The sequence below is a fragment of the Astatotilapia calliptera genome, chromosome 6, assembly GCF_900246225.1.
Source record: "Astatotilapia calliptera chromosome 6, fAstCal1.2, whole genome shotgun sequence".
NCBI lineage: Eukaryota > Metazoa > Chordata > Actinopteri > Cichliformes > Cichlidae > Astatotilapia > Astatotilapia calliptera.
The window spans coordinates 5,744,570-5,764,870 of NC_039307.1; the positions used below are offsets into that span (position 1 = coordinate 5,744,570).

The window sequence follows — 20,301 nt, forward strand, 5'->3', positions numbered from 1 at the left end:
AGTGGAACCGTGCCACTAGTGTTTATTTGTGACCAATAGAGCATGCTTTTCAGTTACTGAAGGCAGAGAGAGCCACAAACAAGCAGCAACTGAAACCGGCTTTCAGCTTTCTATCCATAATGCAGGCAGTGTCTGGATCTAAAGATCTTTCTCTAGAATAAGTAAAGTTTGTGCATTTTTACTCCTGTGTACCAGCATGACGTCACCAGAGCAGGAACAGCAATGCGTGTTATTTTTTATTAAATGTATAATTAATGAGTTCACTGCAGCTCTCGCACTCTGCAAAGCCATCTGGTGGGTCGCTCTGAATCAACCAAACCGAGCAAGTGTGAGACATTGTTGCTCCCACCGCTCAACAGAACAACACGTGTGATGTTATAACAGAACTGCAAACTGCGCAACTGAGACGGAATTATAATAACCGGTGGATTTCAAGCGGTTTGCTTCGGTATTAATTTTATATATCCCATGCCCCCTCCATCCACAGCCCGTGATACCGCGCTTAATAATTATTAATAATTCTTTAAAAGTTCCGACACACACACACATGTCTGGTTTGCTATCCTCGTGGGGACATCCCATTGACATAATGCTTTCCCAAGCCGCTTACCCTAACCCTAACCATCAAAAATGAATGTCTAATCCTAATCATAAGCCTAAACCTAACCATAAACTAATTGTAACTCTAACCCTAAACTCACATTTTGAGCCTCAAAAATGCCTTCAACTCGTGGGGACGAACATTTTGTCCCTCATAAGTCCTCACAAAGACGTCTAAACATGTATACACACACACACACACACACACACACACACACACACACACACACACACACACACACACACACACATAGAGCGTGAAGGGGGCGTGTTTCCTAAAAGCGCGTCTGTGGCTTTAAGAGAAGCAGGCACAAGTGAGGAAGTGAAGATAGCTAACTTTCGTTTCCTCCACGAAACTTTTTATTTATACTGCACCTAATATAAGAAAGGAGAAGTAACGACAACAGGGTCTGAAAGGGACACAGGGGCGGGGATGTCCGTGTGTCTCTGTCCCCGTCTTCATTCTGCTTCAGCCCCGCTCCACTGACACGGTAAGTGAATTTCAGGGTAGATGGCAAAACACGGTGGTGATTGTTTTATGAACGTGGGTTTGACTAATAACTTTGAAACGCTGAAACGTCAACAAGACCCGGATGCAAACTGTCATGAAAGTAATAACAAGGGTCATAATATGACGCTGTCAAAGAAATCTGAAATAAGGGGTTAAACGCAGTTACACCATCCCGCACGGCTTTAACTTTCATAGTTTCCATACTGGGAAGGAAAAGAGAAGTCAGGCAAACAAAAGGCTTGTGAATGAGGCTGGTTTGTTAAGACAGACACGCTTTTCTGTCGATAAAGGTGTTTTGATGGATCACATCTGCTTTTATAAAAATGCAGTTTATAAATCTGGTCATAAAAAGTCATAAAAGAAACAAAAGACACTTCAGTAATTATTACAGGAGAAGGGGGAGTCCATGAACTGTGAATGGTAACCTATAATAGTAAGAATAATATTAATTATGCAAAGGAATGTGATGTAAATACAATTTAAAAGAAACAAAGGAACACTTCTTGTATCCTATGCAAGTTCATTTTCTCTTGTTGGGGGTTTGAATCACCAAGTATGGTACTCACCACTGATTCGGCAGGTTTTTAATTCAAAAACAGAAAACTTTATCACTTAACAACTTAAACACAGGGACTGAGCGAGGCCACAAAGTGATTGCATGTATTTAAACTTCTGTTACTGACTTGTTGGCCTTTAATATGTGAAACATATGTCAAATGTATCCCTCATGAATGACATCAAGTTATTTTGAGCTACAAACAACATTCCTGTCACAATGTAGAAGCTGCTGTCAAAGCGACTTTTTTATATCCTTTATTTATTCGGTTGAAAAGCCTCACTGAAAGGAAACATGTTCTTTTAAAAAGTGATCTGGCCAAGAGGGCAGCAGAAACTGCAACAATTTAACATAACAGTTGTATAAAGAGAGTTCAATAAAACAGGACTTTAATCCTCACTGTACATGCACAATTAAATTATGGGTACTCCACACGAACTATGCAGGAGGATATAAATAGTAAGAGTAAACAGCAGAGATGTACAGTCCAGAGGAATCTATACAAAACAACAAAAAAGCACAGTGGCCAAAAAGACCGAGTTGGTTATGATGTAGGTACAATAATGCAGACTCATAAAGATACTTGCAAAACAGGCCATTTCTTAATTTCATATATAACCTCTGTGTGAATCCTGTTCACCAAAGTCTGCCAACATACGTAAAGACATTAGACATCAAAACACATTGGAAACATTGGAAATCAGTCGTTGGCACAACACCAGAACTGGTTCAAAAGGTCCAGCATAGAACAGTGGACGGCTTTACAAGCGGAAAAAATGCAGTGATGTCATAAATGTCACCAGCTTTTTATAAAATGCACTGCAGCTTGTGGTGATTCCAGTATTATTACAGAGGCATACAAATGTAAGAAGAGTTGCAAGTTTTAGTTAGTTTTAGTTGTTTAGAAACGCTGCAGTCGTTTAGCTCCAAAAACACATGTGAAGGTTTTGGACTTTTGTAGCTGCACCGTGATCGGCACGCGTAATAAACGTGCAGCTCACGGTGCACGGGAAGGTCAACCTGCCATACTGCTCTGGACACACAACTGAAACTGAATTTCTTTAAACAACAGCACACACTGCTCGTCTTTTTTATGTTTCATTAAATGTGAATATTTTGTTGGACTTTTACGTATAATAATTTCACTTGAAATAAAAACTTGGATAAAATAAGTTAAACAGTCGCGTGTTAAAGTACTCATTCAGCTAGTTTTTAAAATAAATGAAAATATCATATCCTGATGTGAATGTGAGTAGTCCCTTATCTGAACATATCCTCTATATAACTGCCACCCCCTATTCTATGATTTCTTAATATTTGTATTAAAATAGCTTTTCAAGCTTTAAAACGTTTTGGCACGTTGTGTTGAGAAACAATTAAGAGGAAGTATGGCTTCTGTAATGCTGCTTCTGTATGCATTTTTGTGAATTTTAACACAATCTCACTTTATAACGTGTTCAGTTTTAAAGCTATAAATACATGTGCTAAAATTAGCCAGTTATGTTTTGTCTCAGAGTACTCAAAACAAAAATAAATGAACAAAATACTTAAAAATAAATCTGAAAATGCATCTAAAGTGATTTGGAGTCAGGTGTGTTTGATACAACATTATAGTAATTACACTAATGATATTTACGTCTGCAGTTAATTTGATTCTGAAAACTTTAAGCATCTATAATTAGAGTTTCGTTCATGTGCAGCAGCTTGAAAACCACGGTGGCTGCAGGTGGCCGATTGTTTTCGATGATGGCAGAAGGTGCAGTGAAGTATTAATATAGCGTGCTGCTTCTTCTGGTCACCAGATGGAGGCAACTGGCGATGAAGCTTTGATCCCTCATGATGATCAGTTTGTTGTGCCTCCAAATGGCAACGTGAACGAAATGCTCAATGTGGACCACGAAGACAACGTGCAGGGCCAGGTGAGCTCAGCTGATTTCAGAGAACCTTCATAAATCCAGCTTCTCTGGTTATCAGTTTTGGTGTACTACGGATCAGAACAATCCGATTTTAATTTGATAAACACGTCTCTGCCTCTGCTTAAGTGTTGCATAACTTTTTGTCCTTCTTTCTTTAGATGGAGGAGTTTTTGGGCCCACAGGCAGATTACAACGAGGAGGAGGAGGAGAAGAAATACTATCGAAGGAAGAGGCTGGGAATCATCAAGAATGTTGTTGCAGCCAGTATTGGAGCCATGATTGTGTACAGTGTGTACATGGGTGAGTTTCCCTGAAGATGGGGTGCTGAAACTGGCAAACAGGCACACACAGACAGGGTATCTTGAATACTCGTGAACATTTACTGTACCTGTACATGTGTGCAACAGGCCTCCTGCAGATGCAGTTGATCCTCCACTATGATACGACCTACCGTGAGGTAAAGTACAGCAACCTCGGCCTGCAGGACATCGACCAGAAGATGCTGATGGGGATTAATGTCACACCGATCATAGGCCTCCTGTACACGCCTCTCCTCATCAGGTAGCAACATAAACCCAAGTTTTAAAACATGTCTTTATATAAATGTTCCTGCTCTTCCTTTAAACACCCTGTCTCACATCCAGGTTTCTAGGTACCAAGTGGATGATGTTCCTGGCTTCGGGGATCTACGCTCTCTTCGTCTCTACAAATTATTGGGAGCGTTACTACACCCTCGTTCCATCGGCTGTGGCCATCGGTGTGGCCATTGTGCCCCTGTGGGCCTCCTTGGGAAATTATATCACACGGTGAGAAAGAAGAAGTAGAAGTTTGGGTGGGTGGAAGTGCTTCCTTAACCCTTGCTGCGTCTTAAGATTTATAGAAATAAAAAACAAACAAACAAAAAATCCCCTAAAACTATAGTAACCTTTCAGAATATTCTATTCCAGTGAAGGAAGTAGAAAGCGGCTGTTCCTCTTGCCTCATTCATTCTTTTAAAAGCGAGCCAATCACGGGCCGATCAGGTAAAACAAACTAGCAGAAAGAGCAAGAAAGTCTCCATGGGAGGCACAATACAGTGGTGTAGTGGGCTTTGTCAGCAGACTTTTAGATGAGAGAGGACGATTGAAATCTTGAAAAAACAAACAAACAATACCTTATAAAAAGGCTTTAGTGCGGCTCTTCAGTTCATCCTCTGTGAGAAACACGCCGTTTCAGCTCCTCTCTCTAGTCTCTATCCCAGCTTTTGTCTGAGTTGCTCATGAGCAGAAGGTTTGAACAGCAAATGGAGGCCTCTGTGGTCACAGCCAGATCCATGTGCCACAGTGACATCAAACAGCCAAGACTACAGTAAAAGTGTTTAGAGCAGTCTGAAGCCCTAAACACTTTTGGCTCACAGGAATTGTTTGTTTATATGCAGACATCATTACTTGAAACTAAGTGTTTATCATGAGTAGCTACAGGATTTAACAGAGCGACAGAAGAAGATCTCAAGTGTAGGCAGTAGTAGAGCTCTGTAAAGAACATTTTGCTATTGTAGCTCTTCAAGCAAAAATGGGACTCCTGGAGTTTTAGAGCCTGGCACAATTTTCCTAGTAGCTAATCGAGCAATGCTCCATATTTCTGCTAGATGTAAGGTCTAATGTTTACATGTTTCATGTGGATGATAAGAGCTGCTGCTTTATGAAGACACTGAATACCTGTCCCTACTTCACGTGTCCCTCCGGCACAACAAAGCTCTCAGAAAGCATCATCGAGTGAGCATTATTTAAAATGTCTTTTCATCAACAGATGTAACAAAACCTTGTATCAGTTTAATCAACGGCAGACTGAAAGAACAATTTACCGGGCTCTTTGTTGTATTTCCTTTGAGCCGTGCTGCGCTGACTACAAGCTGAGATCTTTTTTTCTGTCACCGCCTGTTCAGTTTGTATTGATCTTTCTTTTTATTATAAATGCTGCTGGCAGAATACTTTTTTTTTAATGCTCTGATGTGTTTTTGCCTTTTATGAAGTCGCTAAATCCTAAAAGAGGAAATGTGAATGTAAAGCTTGTTCTCGGGTTCTTTACACCTCCTGAATATAGAGCATTTATAGGGCAAAGCGTAGTTGTTAGTGTGAAACAGAGACAGCCTATGTGGTTTTGATCAATTTAAACACTTCATACACAGAGACAAGGGGCTCGTGTGATTAATTGAAGATAAGTACAAAATAAATGCCTCTAAATTTGTTTTCTAACACCATAAACACTCTCACATATGCGCAGGATGGCACAGCAGTACTATGAATGCGTCAACTATAAGGAGGAGCACGTGCAGGAGCAGAAGAAGCTCCCAAAGGGAGCGTGCCACAGCTATATCATCGTCTTCCAGTCGGTCTTTAACATCATTTTCAATGTGAGTCTTTCAGCTTTCCCTCATTAATGATGTTATTAATATCATACTGTTTGCTGGACAAATGGGCAAACCTTTTTCTTTTCTTCTGCATCAGCTGAGTTTTGTCTTCGCCGAGTTCCCCATGGCCTTCGTCCTCAACAGCGTTTACCTCCATGATAACTCCCACGTCCTCGCCCAAGTGAAACACTGCGGTAAAGAAACTTGCCTCCTCACTTCCAGTAGCGACTCAGTACAGATACACCATAATAAGCTCGGGACAATAAAAGTTAAATTTACTTCCATGTTAATATTAAGAGGAAGAGTATGGGAAATAGGAATGTTTATCAACTTTTCAACTAAATCCATCATCATTCCAAAAAAAGAAAACAATCTATCCTGTTAATTGTGAGGCTGTCATTTAAAACCAGTTAATTCATGTAACTTTTTCTATTTATAATAAATTATATTTTAGAGATTTTAACTCCCATCCCTGCTTTTTATTTTGTAAAAACACACAAGGAAGTCCATCAGTCTTCCCGTCTTACTCTTTATTAGTTCCCCTAGTGCCTTGTGGAGTGTTTGGAGGATTCAGAGTAATCATAGACAAACACTTTGTTGCCCGAGTGTTAATATTGACTAGGCAGAACGTAATTATTAAAAAAAGAAAGAAAAGAAAAAGCTGACACAGCCACTTTGTTACCTGGTTTAATCCAAGTACTAAAAGTAAAATTAGCAAGAGGCTTGTAAAAGAGCCACACACTTCTCTCAGAGACCAAACCACAGCTAAACCTGGAGGCTCGTTATCTCACCAGGTGCTGGAAACAGGTTGAAATATCCACACATTGTTCTGTGTCTGCTGGATTTGTGAATTTCAAAAAGCAATAAAATGTCAATTTGTATTTTCAACTTTCAGCGCAAATTTGAAATCTGATGTTCAGTACTCAATCTTATCTACAAAGACTGCTAGTGATGTAATGATTCAACCTAATTATTCCACATGTCAATGATCCCTGCACTGCCAGTGCAGAAAAAAAACTGGATAGAAAAACACATCATGGGTTGGTCTCCCCAGAGCCTGAACCTCAACATTATTAAAGCAGTGGGGATCATGTTGACAGAGAAATGAACAAAAGGCAGAAACAGCCAAAGTAGAGCTTTGAATGTCCTTCAAAAAGCCTACAGGCTAGAACTGTTCAAGCTGTTTTTGCAGGTTCAATAAATTGCTGCATGCCTCTAAGATTTTTGCACAGTACTTTCAGTACTAGTTAAGCACCATGATCACAGCTGCTTTTTTAAAATCAGCAGTGCAAAACTAAACAGGTGGTAAAAAATAAAAATAGTTGGTAACATTGGTATTATTCAAAATGAAACTTAAAGAGAAACATCACCAACTGACAGGCTGTGTCACAGTTTCCCCATTCAGATGTTTTCATTAAGTGGAAGTAGGTTTACTGGCTAAAAAACACACATTTTAACAGTAGGAGGAAACAGACCTGAGGTAGAGGATCACATGACTGTAGCTGACCTCTTCGATTTACATCACAACTGCATAAAGAACTTTGTTTTCTTCAGTCTGCAGCTCTGTTAGGTTTTATTAAATCAGCATTCCTATCTGCCTTTCATCCACTCAGAGACTTTTAAAGCATTTTTGTAATTTTATAAAGTACGGCTGCAATAAAAATCTGTAAAGTACAGTTTGTTGCTTAAATGTACAGACAGACACTTTAACAGTCTGTAGGATTAACACAGGCTGTTTGGCTGACATCAGTTATTTTCTAATTTCTTTCCTGTCCCTAAACCAGGTGCTAAAGTCACCGGATTGATCCCCGGCTTCAACAACACCGTGCTGAAAAAACTGCCAAGCTCCATGCTGCTCATTAAAGCGGAGAGCGTGCTCATGGGCTTCGCCTTCCTCTCCATGATCATTGTAAGTTCTCTTCCTACACAGGCACATAAACACGTAGACTCGAGGTCATTCAGTTTGTTTAGGTGTTTGTTTTCTAATTATCTAGACAGGCTTTGTATAATCTGTGTCGCTGTTTCCTGTTGTGACGTTCTTGCAAAACAACAATAAAACATCAGCATTAAGTAGTCACTAGACAAGCATATAAAACCAAAACAAAGAGCAAATTACTGAGAGAAAATTGAATTGGGTACCCAAAAATGCTCTGATGGAATTAACACCGAGCTGAAACGGTAATCTTATTCTTATAAATCCCTGTGTACATCACTTTCTCATTAAAAGATAAATGTAAAAATGCTCTGAGGAAACCATTTCAGATGGAATTACATGTGATAAAAGACTTGCAAAGTTTTCTTAAGAATGTTTGGATTTACAGAGAAGAGAAATTAATCCTTAGATAATATCAAATCTTTATAAAGAAAGGAAAACAATTAAGCCTTTTTCAAACCTGTATTGATGTCTAAAATATGGCATGTTGTGTGCAGCTGAGAACCTCTCTCACAGTTAGCATGTGTAACCCACAAGAAGCTATAAATATTCAATAAACAAGTCGTTCAGATTGATGTTATAAAAGAAATCACAGGAGAGCTACTGTAAAGCTAAAGCTGCAAACTATAAAGCGTAAACAGAGAAGCAGCAGAGCTCCGCAACTCCAGGCATCCCCAAAGATAAGGTCTGTGGTGGTCTTGTAACAGAGTTGATTACGACATTCATTAGCTGTAATTTATGTGCTTGAAAGTTCTATATTAGTTGTTTTACAGTATTCTATTATTGTTAGGCTCACATTATACCATGTAGGGTGATCCAATCAGACGTTTTATAACCGTTCTTGTGGCTACTTGCAAGATATGAACAAAGCACTGGAAAACACCTCAGACCTCTGGTATTTAAAGTCAGTGAATTGGGATTCTTGCTGGGAAGCTAGCATCCATTTGGCTTACAATTTGTTCGAGGAATTGCTGGAAACGATGAAAGTGATGAGACTGTAAACTAAAACAAGCTAATAGATGCTAAAACACTTTTTCACTGGCTTTAGTCTGTACCAACTGGGTACCAGCTGCTAGTTTAAGAGCTAATGTTGCTCTCAGGCATCTGTTGTGTTTGTTCTATTCTTAGACATTTTTTAAAACCTCACCATGGGACAAAAACAAACTGAAGCACAAGCTCCATTGAAAATGATTCTGAATAAAGTGATCTCTGTGTGCTGCTACTCACAGTTCCTCGGGCTGTGTGGGGCCGCCTACCGCCCAACAGAAGAGATCGACCTTCGCAGTATAGGCTGGGGAAACATCTTTCAGCTGCCTTTCAAACACCTGAGGGACTACCGCCTGCGGCTGCTCTGCCCCTTCTTCATCTACAGTGGATTCGAGACACTGTTTGCCATCTCTGGATTCACCCTGGTACTAAACTCATGCAGATTGTCTGTACAGTAGTTTAAGTTTGTTAAAGAGAAACGGAAATACAGATGTAAGGATGTAGGATTTAAGGATGTCATGAGAGAAAGCAGAGTTGTGAATCCGGTCATAAAATGTTGAAAGAATGTGTCTCCCCCCCCTTCTTTCTCAACAGTCTTACGGTGTATGTGCTTTGGGTCTAAATAAACTGTGGCTTCTCATCGTCGTCTACGGCCTCTCCGCCTCCATCTTTTCCTCCCTTAGCCTTTCCCTCTTACGGCTTCCACGCTGGGTGTGTCTCATCAGTGGTGCTTTTGTGCATGGAGTACTTGTGGTGGTTCTCATGGCATTTTCTCCAGAGCCGAATCGCCTCAAGTATGAGGGCCCTTTACTAGTGATCTCTGCGCTATGGGGACTCGGCACCGCCCTGAACAAGACAGGCGTCAGCAGTGAGTATCATCCATGGTCTCTGTGTTTGCATGTCTTCAGCTATGACACGTGACAACATGAGTTCCTCTGTGTGTTCCAGCCCTACTCGGAATGCTGTACGCTGAAGAAAAGGAACGCCTGGACTTTGTCTACACCATCTATCACTGGTGGCAGGCAATCGCCATCTTTATAGTCTACCTTTGGTATGGTCTTCCTATGAGGGTATGTGACTCGGTGTTTATGTCGTTAGTTTTTCCCTTCATTTTTTTGTTCCTAGTCTAACCTATTTTTTTCTTCACTTTCCTTTAAGGCAAAACTTTCCATACTACTAGTCACTTTGTTGCTGGCTTGCTGTTGCTATTGGGTGATGGAGCGTCGCCTGGCCAAGAGAGTGCCATTCAGACTGCCTCGCATCCCTCGGCCACGACACAAGGTAACTAGTCAGTCCATCGAGGATCAATACATGAATCTGGTCTTTGTAATGAGCCCTTTTCAAACATGATCTCTGCATGTTTTCAGGAAAATCAAAGTTGTTTTGTCACGTTCCACACAGCAGGAGAGTTTGTCCGACATGTTTTCTCTCCGAAAAAAAAAAAACCTGATTAGAGCATGCAGGGCGCTGGGGACATGATAAACTCAGTGGGAACCTTGAGAGGTTTCTTTGCGCACACAGTGTGTTATAGTCTTTACCTGAAGTATAAGGTGACACAAGGTGTAACATGAATAGTGGGCACTAGAAAACTTTAAGTCAGAACTAATGGACAGGCCTCTCCTCTGCTATAAATCATTATACGTCAACAAGTTATATAATTAAAGAAGGAAAAAGGGGAATAAAATAAGGAGGAAGCTAGACTTCAGGGTCTCCAAGGTTTGACCCCTGGACCTCTGCTCCAACACCGCCACCAAAACCATGAAAAAAGAAAAAAAGAAATCGGAGCTCTGTGTTAAAAACATAAAAACATTGAAGACTATAAACTAATTAGGCTCTGCTGCTACTCACAAACACAGGAAAACAGTTTAGAACATGGCAGAGAACCCCTACCAAGCTTCCACATTCTTACAGGCAAAATTACTCAAACATAACAAGACAGAGAAGTTACCCTAGGTTACCCTAGGTCACGTTTTGAATTTTACTGAGCTCATCCCGAAAACACAGATCACAGTGGCCAGTAAGGAGTGGTTTAGTAGTGCTGGATTGAAGTGCAGTTTCATTAATGAGCAGAATGCTGATCAGCTGCTGCACTCAGGTGTGGCATGCTTTTCTCATTTCTCTAATTTCATCTCCTCTGTCCTCCATCCGCCTCCTTGTCCCCTTGAAATCGGTCTCAGTACATCACGCTGGAGGATGCCTCAATTCCTAAAATCCACCTGAAGGGCAGAGGCTATAATTGAAGATGCACACGTGAAGTGTTTTCACTGTCAATTTATAAAACAGGCACCGGCACGCAGCTGGAATATGCAAACCATGGCCACAGGGGCACTCTTTAAAACCTTGTATTCATATGTTGTTTCAGTCATTTAATTTCACCAGACTCTCTGCTTGTCATAGATTCTGTGTGTGTGGTTAAAAGATAATTCAAAATCTTGTCACATTGTGCCATGTTATCAATTTAATTAAAAGTGTCCCTAAATATGAAACGTTCTGAGCACTGTTAAACCTCACGTAATAAAATACAGCTGTAGCAATTTATTATGCAGCTGTGACCAACTTCATGTTTAATTCACATTTAATTGACTGTAAACTGAAGCTACGCAGCGAGGATCTCATTTTGCTACCTTACTCCAACTTCTCATGTTCCTTCGTCATCTCATCAACGTGAGTGGAGTCGAGTATGTCGACTTTTCTGTGGACATATTATAGTGGCTTTAAGATATATTAGTTTAGATTTAAGATATACTTAGATATTATACATAAATCAGAATAAAAATATTCTGATTGATCTGAATTTTTGGTTTTGCAATAAGGCAGCAGGCAAAAAATAGTCTGTTTAAAGAAGATTAAATACAGTGTTGTTTATCAACTACACCACAAACTGAGAAGTGACGCATTTTCTGCACGAGCTGTCATCATTTCTTTAGATTTCAACAACAATCAGAGTCTTTCTGTGATATGGAACTGAACATATCATAAAGGTCTCTGTGGGCCTTTGGGAGGTGGCTGTGTTTGTAAGCAGACAATACAGGCAATTAGTGCATGTTACCGTAGTTGACAGACATCCATGCATATTCCTGTATTTCTGATCATCTGACAAAAATGAAACCCTAATTAAGAGGCAGCTGATTATTTTTCTTATGCTCTGGCTGAAATTACTTTGGGGCATGCCAAAAACTCCCCCATGCAGTCTGTAAAAACTTTTTCTTTGAAGAGGAATGAGTAGATATAAGCTCATTATTTTTCCCTTTTTTTCCTTCATTATCTTTTGTAGAAAAAAAACTCACACCAAAGGCAAATTAGTTTTTCAAACATAGTTTACAGTTATCTGCAAATGTATGAGCAGTATTACCCATGAAGGTGTCCTTTAGGACAATGTCTGAAAATAATATTACATGTCTATCAAGTCCGTGCCACTATTTAAACATGTGCGAAGTCACTGAATACACATGGTTGTTGTTATATTTGTATTATATTCTATGCATGGATTTTGCTGTGTATAACAGTGACCTATCAGAAACAAGTATTTGCACACAGAAAATCCTTGAGATGGCATTTTTGTGGATTCAGTCTGATTTATTTTGCTGACTCCTTCTCTGTTGATTTTAGATTTTAGCCTTTCACGCAAAAATATAAAAAGGCGCTTCAATCAAGCTTTGAAGGATCTTATTTGTTTTACATTAAAGTAAATGGAAGTTTTATTTTGAGGTTTCTGAGTGATGGCAGACCAAAAGAAGTAGATAGAACAGGCTGTTGAGAGATTGTCTGCTTACATAAGCGTTTTATATAAGTAGAATATAGCGTTTTGTTATGTGGTTAGATTAGAATTGCTAAAAACTGATTTGTCCTTCTTCTGGAAGAAGGTAATCCAAGGATCAGTGCATTTTATTGTGAAAAATGCTACTGCATACTAAGCTAGAAACGGGTTTTGACATCAGAGCAACTAATTCAACTAATTCTTTTTGTCCTCAGGTCAAAGGTTACCGCTACCTGGAAGAGGACAACTCCGATGAGTCCGACTCGGAGAGGAGCGAGGAGGACGACAGAGAAGATGAGAGGGAGGAAGACGACTGTGATGTAGTGCAAAATTTGGACGGGGAGGAAAGGGACCAAGAGGGTTGGTATCAGGGAGCTAACTCACCCAGAGCCAGGAGAAGAGGAGCCGAGGGCCGTGGACAGGACGACGCCCGTGTGAACGAGAGGGACGGAGAGATATGAGAAGAGGAGAGGAAGAGTTAAAATAGCACTGGACGCTCTTTTATTCATTAATATTTCTGTAAATTTTTGTTTTTCAGTGGAAAATATAAAAATTAAGAAAAAGCCCGATAGTTTATAGTTTTCTAACTTTGAAGGAAAGCTATAGGTAACTGCTTAAGTGAAATTACAATCATCAATAAGAAAAGTACACCAGCTTTAACGGCTATATTGTTATAACACATCAGCATATTCTGGATAAAACCAAAAAATTGAGTCCTTTTTCTTTCTATGTAGACTGGCTAACCAAATGATAAGTGCAGAGAGCATTTCACTTGCTTTTGTGCTTCTTCTTCATCAGAATTTGTTGTTTATTATTGAAAAAAAATCTGCATAGAAAGAGTTGAAAGCAAGCGACAAAATGAAGGAATTGATTTTCTGAGTTTAATCACAAGGTGAAGCGTGTTTTGATAGAAAAACAAGCCTGCCTCTTGTAAGCAACATAAAAAAGCCCCATATTTGTTGTTTTAATTCCTTATAATTTCAGTATTTCATTTAATAGTGTTTGCACATTAGTCAGAGAATCTGGAATCACACAAGGCATTGTCAGAAGCTGTCTGCTGTGAGATGCAGAAGATGAGCTTGAATATATGTTTGATGAAGTGCAGCATTCAGCATGTGCGTAGTTCAGTCTTTTCTGACTAATCCCAGTAAGGTATAGATTTTAGAAATCTAAAATAATATTCAGAAACAAACAAACTGAAAGGACTACAGCCACACGAGCTATATGCTAACATTAGCATGTAGCCCTGCAACATTACTTGCTCCATCTTGGTTTGTAGCAGGTGATACGGTGGGCATTCCAGACACTAGTTGCACAGTGCATGTTAAAGCTGAGAGTACATTAGCATTGTGTCTGTGAACTCTGCTCTGCTAATAATTGCTAGAAGTTGCCGATTAGCCGAAGACGATGCTAAGTCCAGATGAGGTTCATGCACTCTAAAATAAAGTGCTACAAATGCAAACCCACTAATTCCATTCTCAAAGGGACATTAGATGAAGAAACACTCATACATAACTTAGTGTTTTGTACATGTCAAAACAGTAAAGGGCCAAATATGCTTTTTGAACCTGCATATACATACAGTATCATTTCAATATAGTATCAAAGGGTCTAACATAGAAACCTCTTTGCTCATGCAGTAACTGCTTTTCTGTGCTGAATGATTATTTCTAATGACGGCTAAACTCCCAAAGATGTTAAAGTGTAGGCTATTTAAAAGATGGATGTGAGTGCCTTGAAGACATCCTTTGTTAGTGGAGTCCCCTTTAGAGCCCTGAACTCAATATTATAATCATAGGCATTATCATGTTTTTATGTTTTCTGAAAAAAAAAGAAAAAAAGAAATCGTGATGTAACAAGCAAGAGGTAGATCTGACAAAGAAACACTATGGTCGTAAAGTAGGGACTTGACACAATGTCTCCATACCCTAAAGCTTACTCAGTCTATTTTAGTTTAAGTATTTTTAAAAACGGATCATCATGCTTGAAAGTGTTTGCTGTGGTCACAAATGGAGTGAGCATTACAGTCAATTTCTTTCAAATGTTAATATATTGGACAATACTTTGGAGCCAGAGGAGTCACCCTCTGCTGGCCATAAGAAAGAATACGAGTTTAAGGCACTGCGGTTCCTCTGGACTGGAAACTTACGTCTAAGTTAAACTGTTATTCAATCTATGGCTGGTTTGCCGTCATGGCATGCAGAAACACTTGCTGTAACTTCACCATCATAAATTTCACCTGCATCAAGTCAGCTATTTGCCTTGTAAACGTGAGGGAATTCTGCACATCACTGTGCAGCCTTTGCTGTGTATATATACCAAAACTTCTTCTTACTGTGCCTCTTTTACTTAAATGTCTTTTGTTTTACTCTGTTTTTATGTACAGATTTCTATTTTAACCAACTGTAGGAGGAAGGAATGTAATCAACATCCTACGGTGGATGTATAACATTTAATTCAACTTTATATGGTATTGCAAGTGTTTTAGAGGGCTTAGCTGCATTATCGCCGTGCTGATGTTGTTCAGTTTATGTAATTTCTGACCCTGAGAATGTATTTTGTGCTTTTCTCCAGTATAAACATGCAGTTTTAAGTAAAAAGATGTGCTGAATCAAACTATTGTTGACTGTGATGTTTACGTCTGACAAGTGGGTGGTGTGTTGTCAAAGTCACTGACTTTATATTAAGGTAGTGGTGACAGCTAGTCATTGCCATGGAAACCTGAAAATGCAACCAGAGTGTAACCAGTACAAGGAACAGCAAGACTGAAGTAAATTGGCTTGCAATTATTGTCACACAGCATATTTTTTTTTATAAATAATAGGCTACTTCAGTGCCACACGAGGTATTTATCACTTGTCAGTCTGTTCACAGTTCACAAAATCACTGCTCCTCCTACAGTATTGGGCAGAATTGAATCAAACCTAAACACAATTGTCATCTTAAGTTTATTTGTTGACTGGGCACTAGTATCACTACTCATCCTAGAGTATTTGTCTGGATTATAATGTTCATATAAGTGTTTGTATGTGCCTCTGTACCATCTATACACAAATCTTGTAATTAGGTTTATTTATGGCAAAATTATGTCTTGAGTTAGGTTAGGAGTGTTCATGAACCTGGGCCATAACATACGATTCTTCATATTGAACTCCAAATATAAAATAATAAAAAATATTAAAAATACAAAATGATGCAATAGCTTGAAATCTCACTGCCACACATGCCGTGTAACACTTTTATCCTGTTATTTTGTGATGATATTGAGCTTAGTGTTTGTGATCATGGAGGGACTGGTTCCATTAGCTGACTCCCACATGAGGGAGGTGTGGTTGGGGCCTTTCTGGCGCTTCTATTGTAACAACAGTAATATGACAAATATGGCTGTTTGTGGACCTCTTTGACTTCTCAGTGGATTGGATTTTTTTTTTTGTTTGTGCATGAGTGAAAACAAATAAGAAATCGTACCACTTTCTTTCTGTACTTCACACGTTACAATAACCTGTGAATTTTAGTGGCCCTTGATCTGGATGAGCTACTGCGCCACGAGGTACACTTGGTACACTTTGTAGGCGTGCACACACGTAGAGCTGATTCTTCAGCTCAGGTACGACTGACACCTTAATAGTTTTGCACAGTCTAGTATGTGATCAAGTCATTATTATTCACTGACTTTTGTTACTGTCCTGTCACCTCGCTCACTTTGGAGATCAGCTGATTCGACACCGAACACTGTCTTGCATTCACACACAACACAGGAATAACATCACACATTCTCACTCTGATCTTTATTTTACATGTACCAAAAGAAAACCGTAGCTGGCATAGTGGTAGCAGTGGAGCAGGTAGTCCAGGGGTTGAATCCACCGCCCGGCTGGGTCCCTTCTGCATGGAGTGTGCATGTTTTCCCTGTGCCTATGAGGTTTTCTTCAGGTTCTCTGGTTTGTACCGTGATCCAAAGACATATTTGTGAAGTTAGCTGAATGTTTGTCTTTCTGTGTACCCAGCCTCTTGTCGCATGTAAGCTGGGATAGGCTCCAACCGTCCCGTGAGCCTGTATTGTGTAAACGGATGGATGGAAAACAACACACTTCATTTTTGAGAGCAACAAATACACGTGCTGGAATAAAGAGGTAGCTGCTACATCACTAATGGTTTGTGTCACAGAACTGTAGGTTAATGATTTGGGCCCCTAAATTTGAACACACAGGTGTTAGCCAGAGCCCAGGTTGTTCTGCTGCTGCTGTCCTGATCTGCCGCCTCTCAGTGCCTGATGCGTCTGATGGACTGGATCTTTGGAGTCTGACAGTGAGAGCCCCAGTTCCTCCAGTGCTGGTAATCTCCGCTGTGCCTCTCACACTCCATGATGTACTGCTGGCCTCTGTAGCCGGGGTACTCATAGCACACAAAGCTGTGGAAACGCAGAGGCAGGAGGAGGAGATTCATTAAGAACAGTCACTATGTGGATGACTAAATGAATGCAAACATATCTTTGATATTACTGCACAACTATATGATTTTAGTGATTAGTCAACAAATCTGTGACAGGCACATAACCGTATGCCAATTTTATTTGAGGGCTTGTTTTGGTGAAAAATTGTCGTAAATAACAAATGTGTCATGACGAATTCAGTGGAAATGTGTAAACAAAAATATGTCATGTTAGCTGCTCTTTGAGGCTGTGACACTCATAATAAATAACACCAAAGTCCGGCAGTTGATATGACAGGACACACCAGAAATGTGAGAGGTTGTCACATCGGCACACGAGCCGCTACCCTGATAAGCAGACCGTGTAGACCCTTCATATTTTAGCATGCTCATTAAAATGTTTTTTTATTTTGCAGACATTCAGTCATAAAGAAAAGAGCAGAGGCCAGGCTGAAGAGGATAATAAAAAGATATTGCACTTCACCCCAGGGGAAACATGGACATCTAGAAAAGACTGAATGTCACGCTACAGGCTGAGATATTTCCCAGTTGGCCAAAGCAGTTGCCTGATTCACACGACCGTCTCTGTTAACTGTGTTAAAAATAACTGTGTCATCCTTTTAAAGCTGCTAAAAAACACAAAATAAAGATGAAAGTAGCTCTCTGAACCTTTCTATACGTCACATGCCATACATACACGTGACAGCGCAAATGTTTGACACAATCAGACCAGATGCTAGAGAGTTTATCACCTGCCCGTCGCGGTTAGGGATATTTTTGTGTTCAGAAAGTTTTACTTCCTCCACATTTGTAATGATCTGCCCCGCCCACATTAGCATCATCTGTGTTTACCTAGTCGAACCTGCTTCTCATCAGCTAATTACTTACTTCTGCGCACTCAGACTTTGCAGCGTTCTGCAGCTAGTATTTCTCACTTTTTCTTCTTTGTTTTTGCCCGTTTGTTGCTTTGTTGACTGACTTCCGGCTACTGTACGATCTAAGCTTGGATTATATATTTACTCTACAGTCTCCTCTCTTCTGAGTTGTTGCACTGTTAACTCCCTAATACACTGCACAGAGTGTGCATCGGCGAGCATCTTCACCTAAACATCACTGACAGCACTGCTGACGCAAAGCATCTCCTGCTCTGCGATCCACGTTTCAAAAAGATAACTTGGAACAGAGCCTCAGTTTTATTCTCTCAACCTTTTGTTGAAGCTCATGTGTGAAATGTAGAGCACTAAGCGTGTATTTTAAAATAAAAATATGTCTCCTGGAAGGGAATAAAGTCTTGCTCGGAATGTTGACAGTGAAGCCCTTTTTCACACATGCATTTAAGACATATTTGCAATTGGGGCTTATTTTAAAGTAATGTCAATTCAACATGATGTGACACAACACGATCATGAATTTATTAGCTACAATTGGAATAGTGCTGTAGTTCATGATCTCAGATGTAACTGTGATCTACTCTATCAAAAGAAAACTTTGTTTTTTAAATTACACAGAAAAGTTGAAGGACAGAAGCTTTGGTCACATAGCTGACCACCTTAAATCACTGAAACAACCTATTAAAACAAAATATTCTTTTTAAAAAAAATCCGAGGTAAAAACACTTGGTCTTTGTAAGACCTGCAGCCTCCTCTCTCTCCTCTCCGGTGCATTTTAGTAACTGACACAATTTTCAGTACTGACATCTCAGATCATTTCTAGGTCACAGTCAGAAGGTGGAGACGAGACGAGGAGGCACAAATTAAAGATATAATGTACAGTCAGGCCCATTTGAGAGTTTAGCAGATAATCTGGTGACATGGTGGATCATGTGACCTACCTCCTGCATACCTCAAAACTTCCTCATCAAAACAAATTGAGCCTTTCGAGTTGAGAGAAAATACCACACAAGAAAAGTCATGTAAGAAAGAACGACTCTAGACGTTTCAGGAGTGTGAAAGTGACTTGAGCATGTAAATCAGGGTGTGTCTTTAGTCTCAGTTCTTAATGGATTTTGTTCTCCTCTATCTATGCAGCTGCTTTCAAATCAGTTTTATTTACTCCCCAAAGTATTTTATATTGTAATGGAAACATTATGAAGAGATGCCCAATGATCCCCAATGTGCAAGCACTTGGAGAGCAAGCATCTTTGAAGCCACTCATGTTGGCTTTTACTTAAACTTGAAGAATTAAGGAGGAACGTGTCTAACTTACGCGCCACACTGCACATGCATGGAGCCCACCTCGGGCATGAACCAGCCCATGGCCTCCAGGGAGGGGTAGTCGTCACACAGCTCGGTGCAACGCCCCATGAAGTTTTCCCTCTCAAAGATCATCATACGGCTGCTGTGGTGAGACTTTGGAAATAGAGAAAAAGAAACAGACTAATGTTAGCGCAGAGGGAGCACAGATTTAGCTGTGAGCTGTCTGATTTCTATTTTTGAGCTGTCTCAGTCACCCGCTGTGTGGCTCACTGCACCTTCTGTCACTCACTATCATCATCTCTCTCACTCCCGCTTATTTTGTACCCTTTCATTTTTGTATCCCCCAACCCTTTCCTCCCTCTGCTGCTACTCACAGCACAGTAGATGGGGCGGAATGACATGAAGCGTTCAGTGTGGTAGGACAGAGAGCCGCTGTAGGCTTCCCAGTTGGGGTACTCGCCCCTCTCCAGGATGAACTGCTGGCCTTGGAAATCATGGTGCTCAAAACCCACCCAGCTGGAAAAAAGAGTGGCAGAGGTAAAAATATCAGAGCAAAAATGGTAATCAGCACAGTTTGAAATTAGTCTGAACATAAATCAGACAAGTGACATCAGACAGGATGAGAGGGCCTGCTCGTCAGCCTCATGAGTGCTGATGCATCATGTCGTAAGCTGTGAATGTCCTATTTTGGATTTTTTTTTCTGTTTTTTTGCACACACGCAAAATTAAAAACAGAATTCTCGAACTCATATTTACAACCAACAGGTCAGCCATCATCTTATGTAACTTTCCCACAATGAGTTTTCAGCCATTAACAAGACTTAATGTGGAGCAAGAATGCGTTAATACGTACTAATTCAGAGAGATCTGAATGTTTGATATGTTTGAACTTCAAAAACACCAGGGATAAAATTGTTGTGCAGTCCCACATGTCATCCTATTCCTACAAGACAAAGGACCAAAAAGTGAAAAACAATCCTGAAAGTGTTTTTTCCCCACCAAATGATGTCTGAGAAAGAAAAAGTT

At 40.0% G+C, this 20,301-nt stretch overlaps 2 protein-coding genes across 4 annotated transcripts in view; one reads left to right on the forward strand and one right to left on the reverse strand.

The window, feature by feature from the left end:
• Positions 1-897: 897 nt before the first annotated feature.
• Positions 898-15,265, forward strand: unc93b1 (unc-93 homolog B1, TLR signaling regulator). Its single transcript, XM_026169892.1, has 13 exons — positions 898-1,091; positions 3,470-3,586; positions 3,742-3,883; positions 3,991-4,144; positions 4,228-4,389; positions 5,846-5,975; positions 6,070-6,166; positions 7,757-7,881; positions 9,135-9,317; positions 9,487-9,760; positions 9,841-9,962; positions 10,051-10,173; positions 12,865-15,265. The coding sequence occupies exons 2-13, from the start codon at positions 3,470-3,472 to the stop codon at positions 13,108-13,110; spliced, it is 1,875 nt and encodes a 624-aa protein (XP_026025677.1). The 5' UTR covers positions 898-1,091; the 3' UTR covers positions 13,111-15,265.
• Positions 15,266-16,410: 1,145 nt separating this feature from the next.
• Positions 16,411-20,301, reverse strand: part of cryba1l2 (crystallin, beta A1, like 2) — a 62,506-nt gene continuing 58,615 nt past the window's right edge. For 2 of the 3 annotated variants that reach the window (XM_026169896.1, XM_026169895.1), the window contains exons 4-6: positions 19,650-19,791; positions 19,286-19,428; positions 16,411-17,060 (exon numbers count right to left, since the gene is read on the reverse strand). In XM_026169896.1, the coding sequence (XP_026025681.1) occupies positions 16,913-17,060; positions 19,286-19,428; positions 19,650-19,791 (433 nt within the window). In that variant the 3' untranslated portion in view covers positions 16,411-16,912. The remainder of the gene's footprint in view (positions 17,061-19,285; positions 19,429-19,649; positions 19,792-20,301) is intronic. The other variant, XR_003272600.1, reaches the window with a different exon arrangement.

Bases quoted from the DNA above. Each gene is read 5' to 3' on its own strand.
- unc93b1 (XM_026169892.1), top strand. From the start codon at position 3,470: ATGGAGGCAACTGGCGATGAAGCTTTGATCCCTCATGATGATCAGTTT. The intron at 4,390-5,845 runs GTGAGAAAGAAG...ACATATGCGCAG, and splicing joins TTGGGAAATTATATCACACG to GATGGCACAGCAGTACTATG. The intron at 9,318-9,486 runs GTACTAAACTCA...CTTTCTCAACAG, and splicing joins CCATCTCTGGATTCACCCTG to TCTTACGGTGTATGTGCTTT.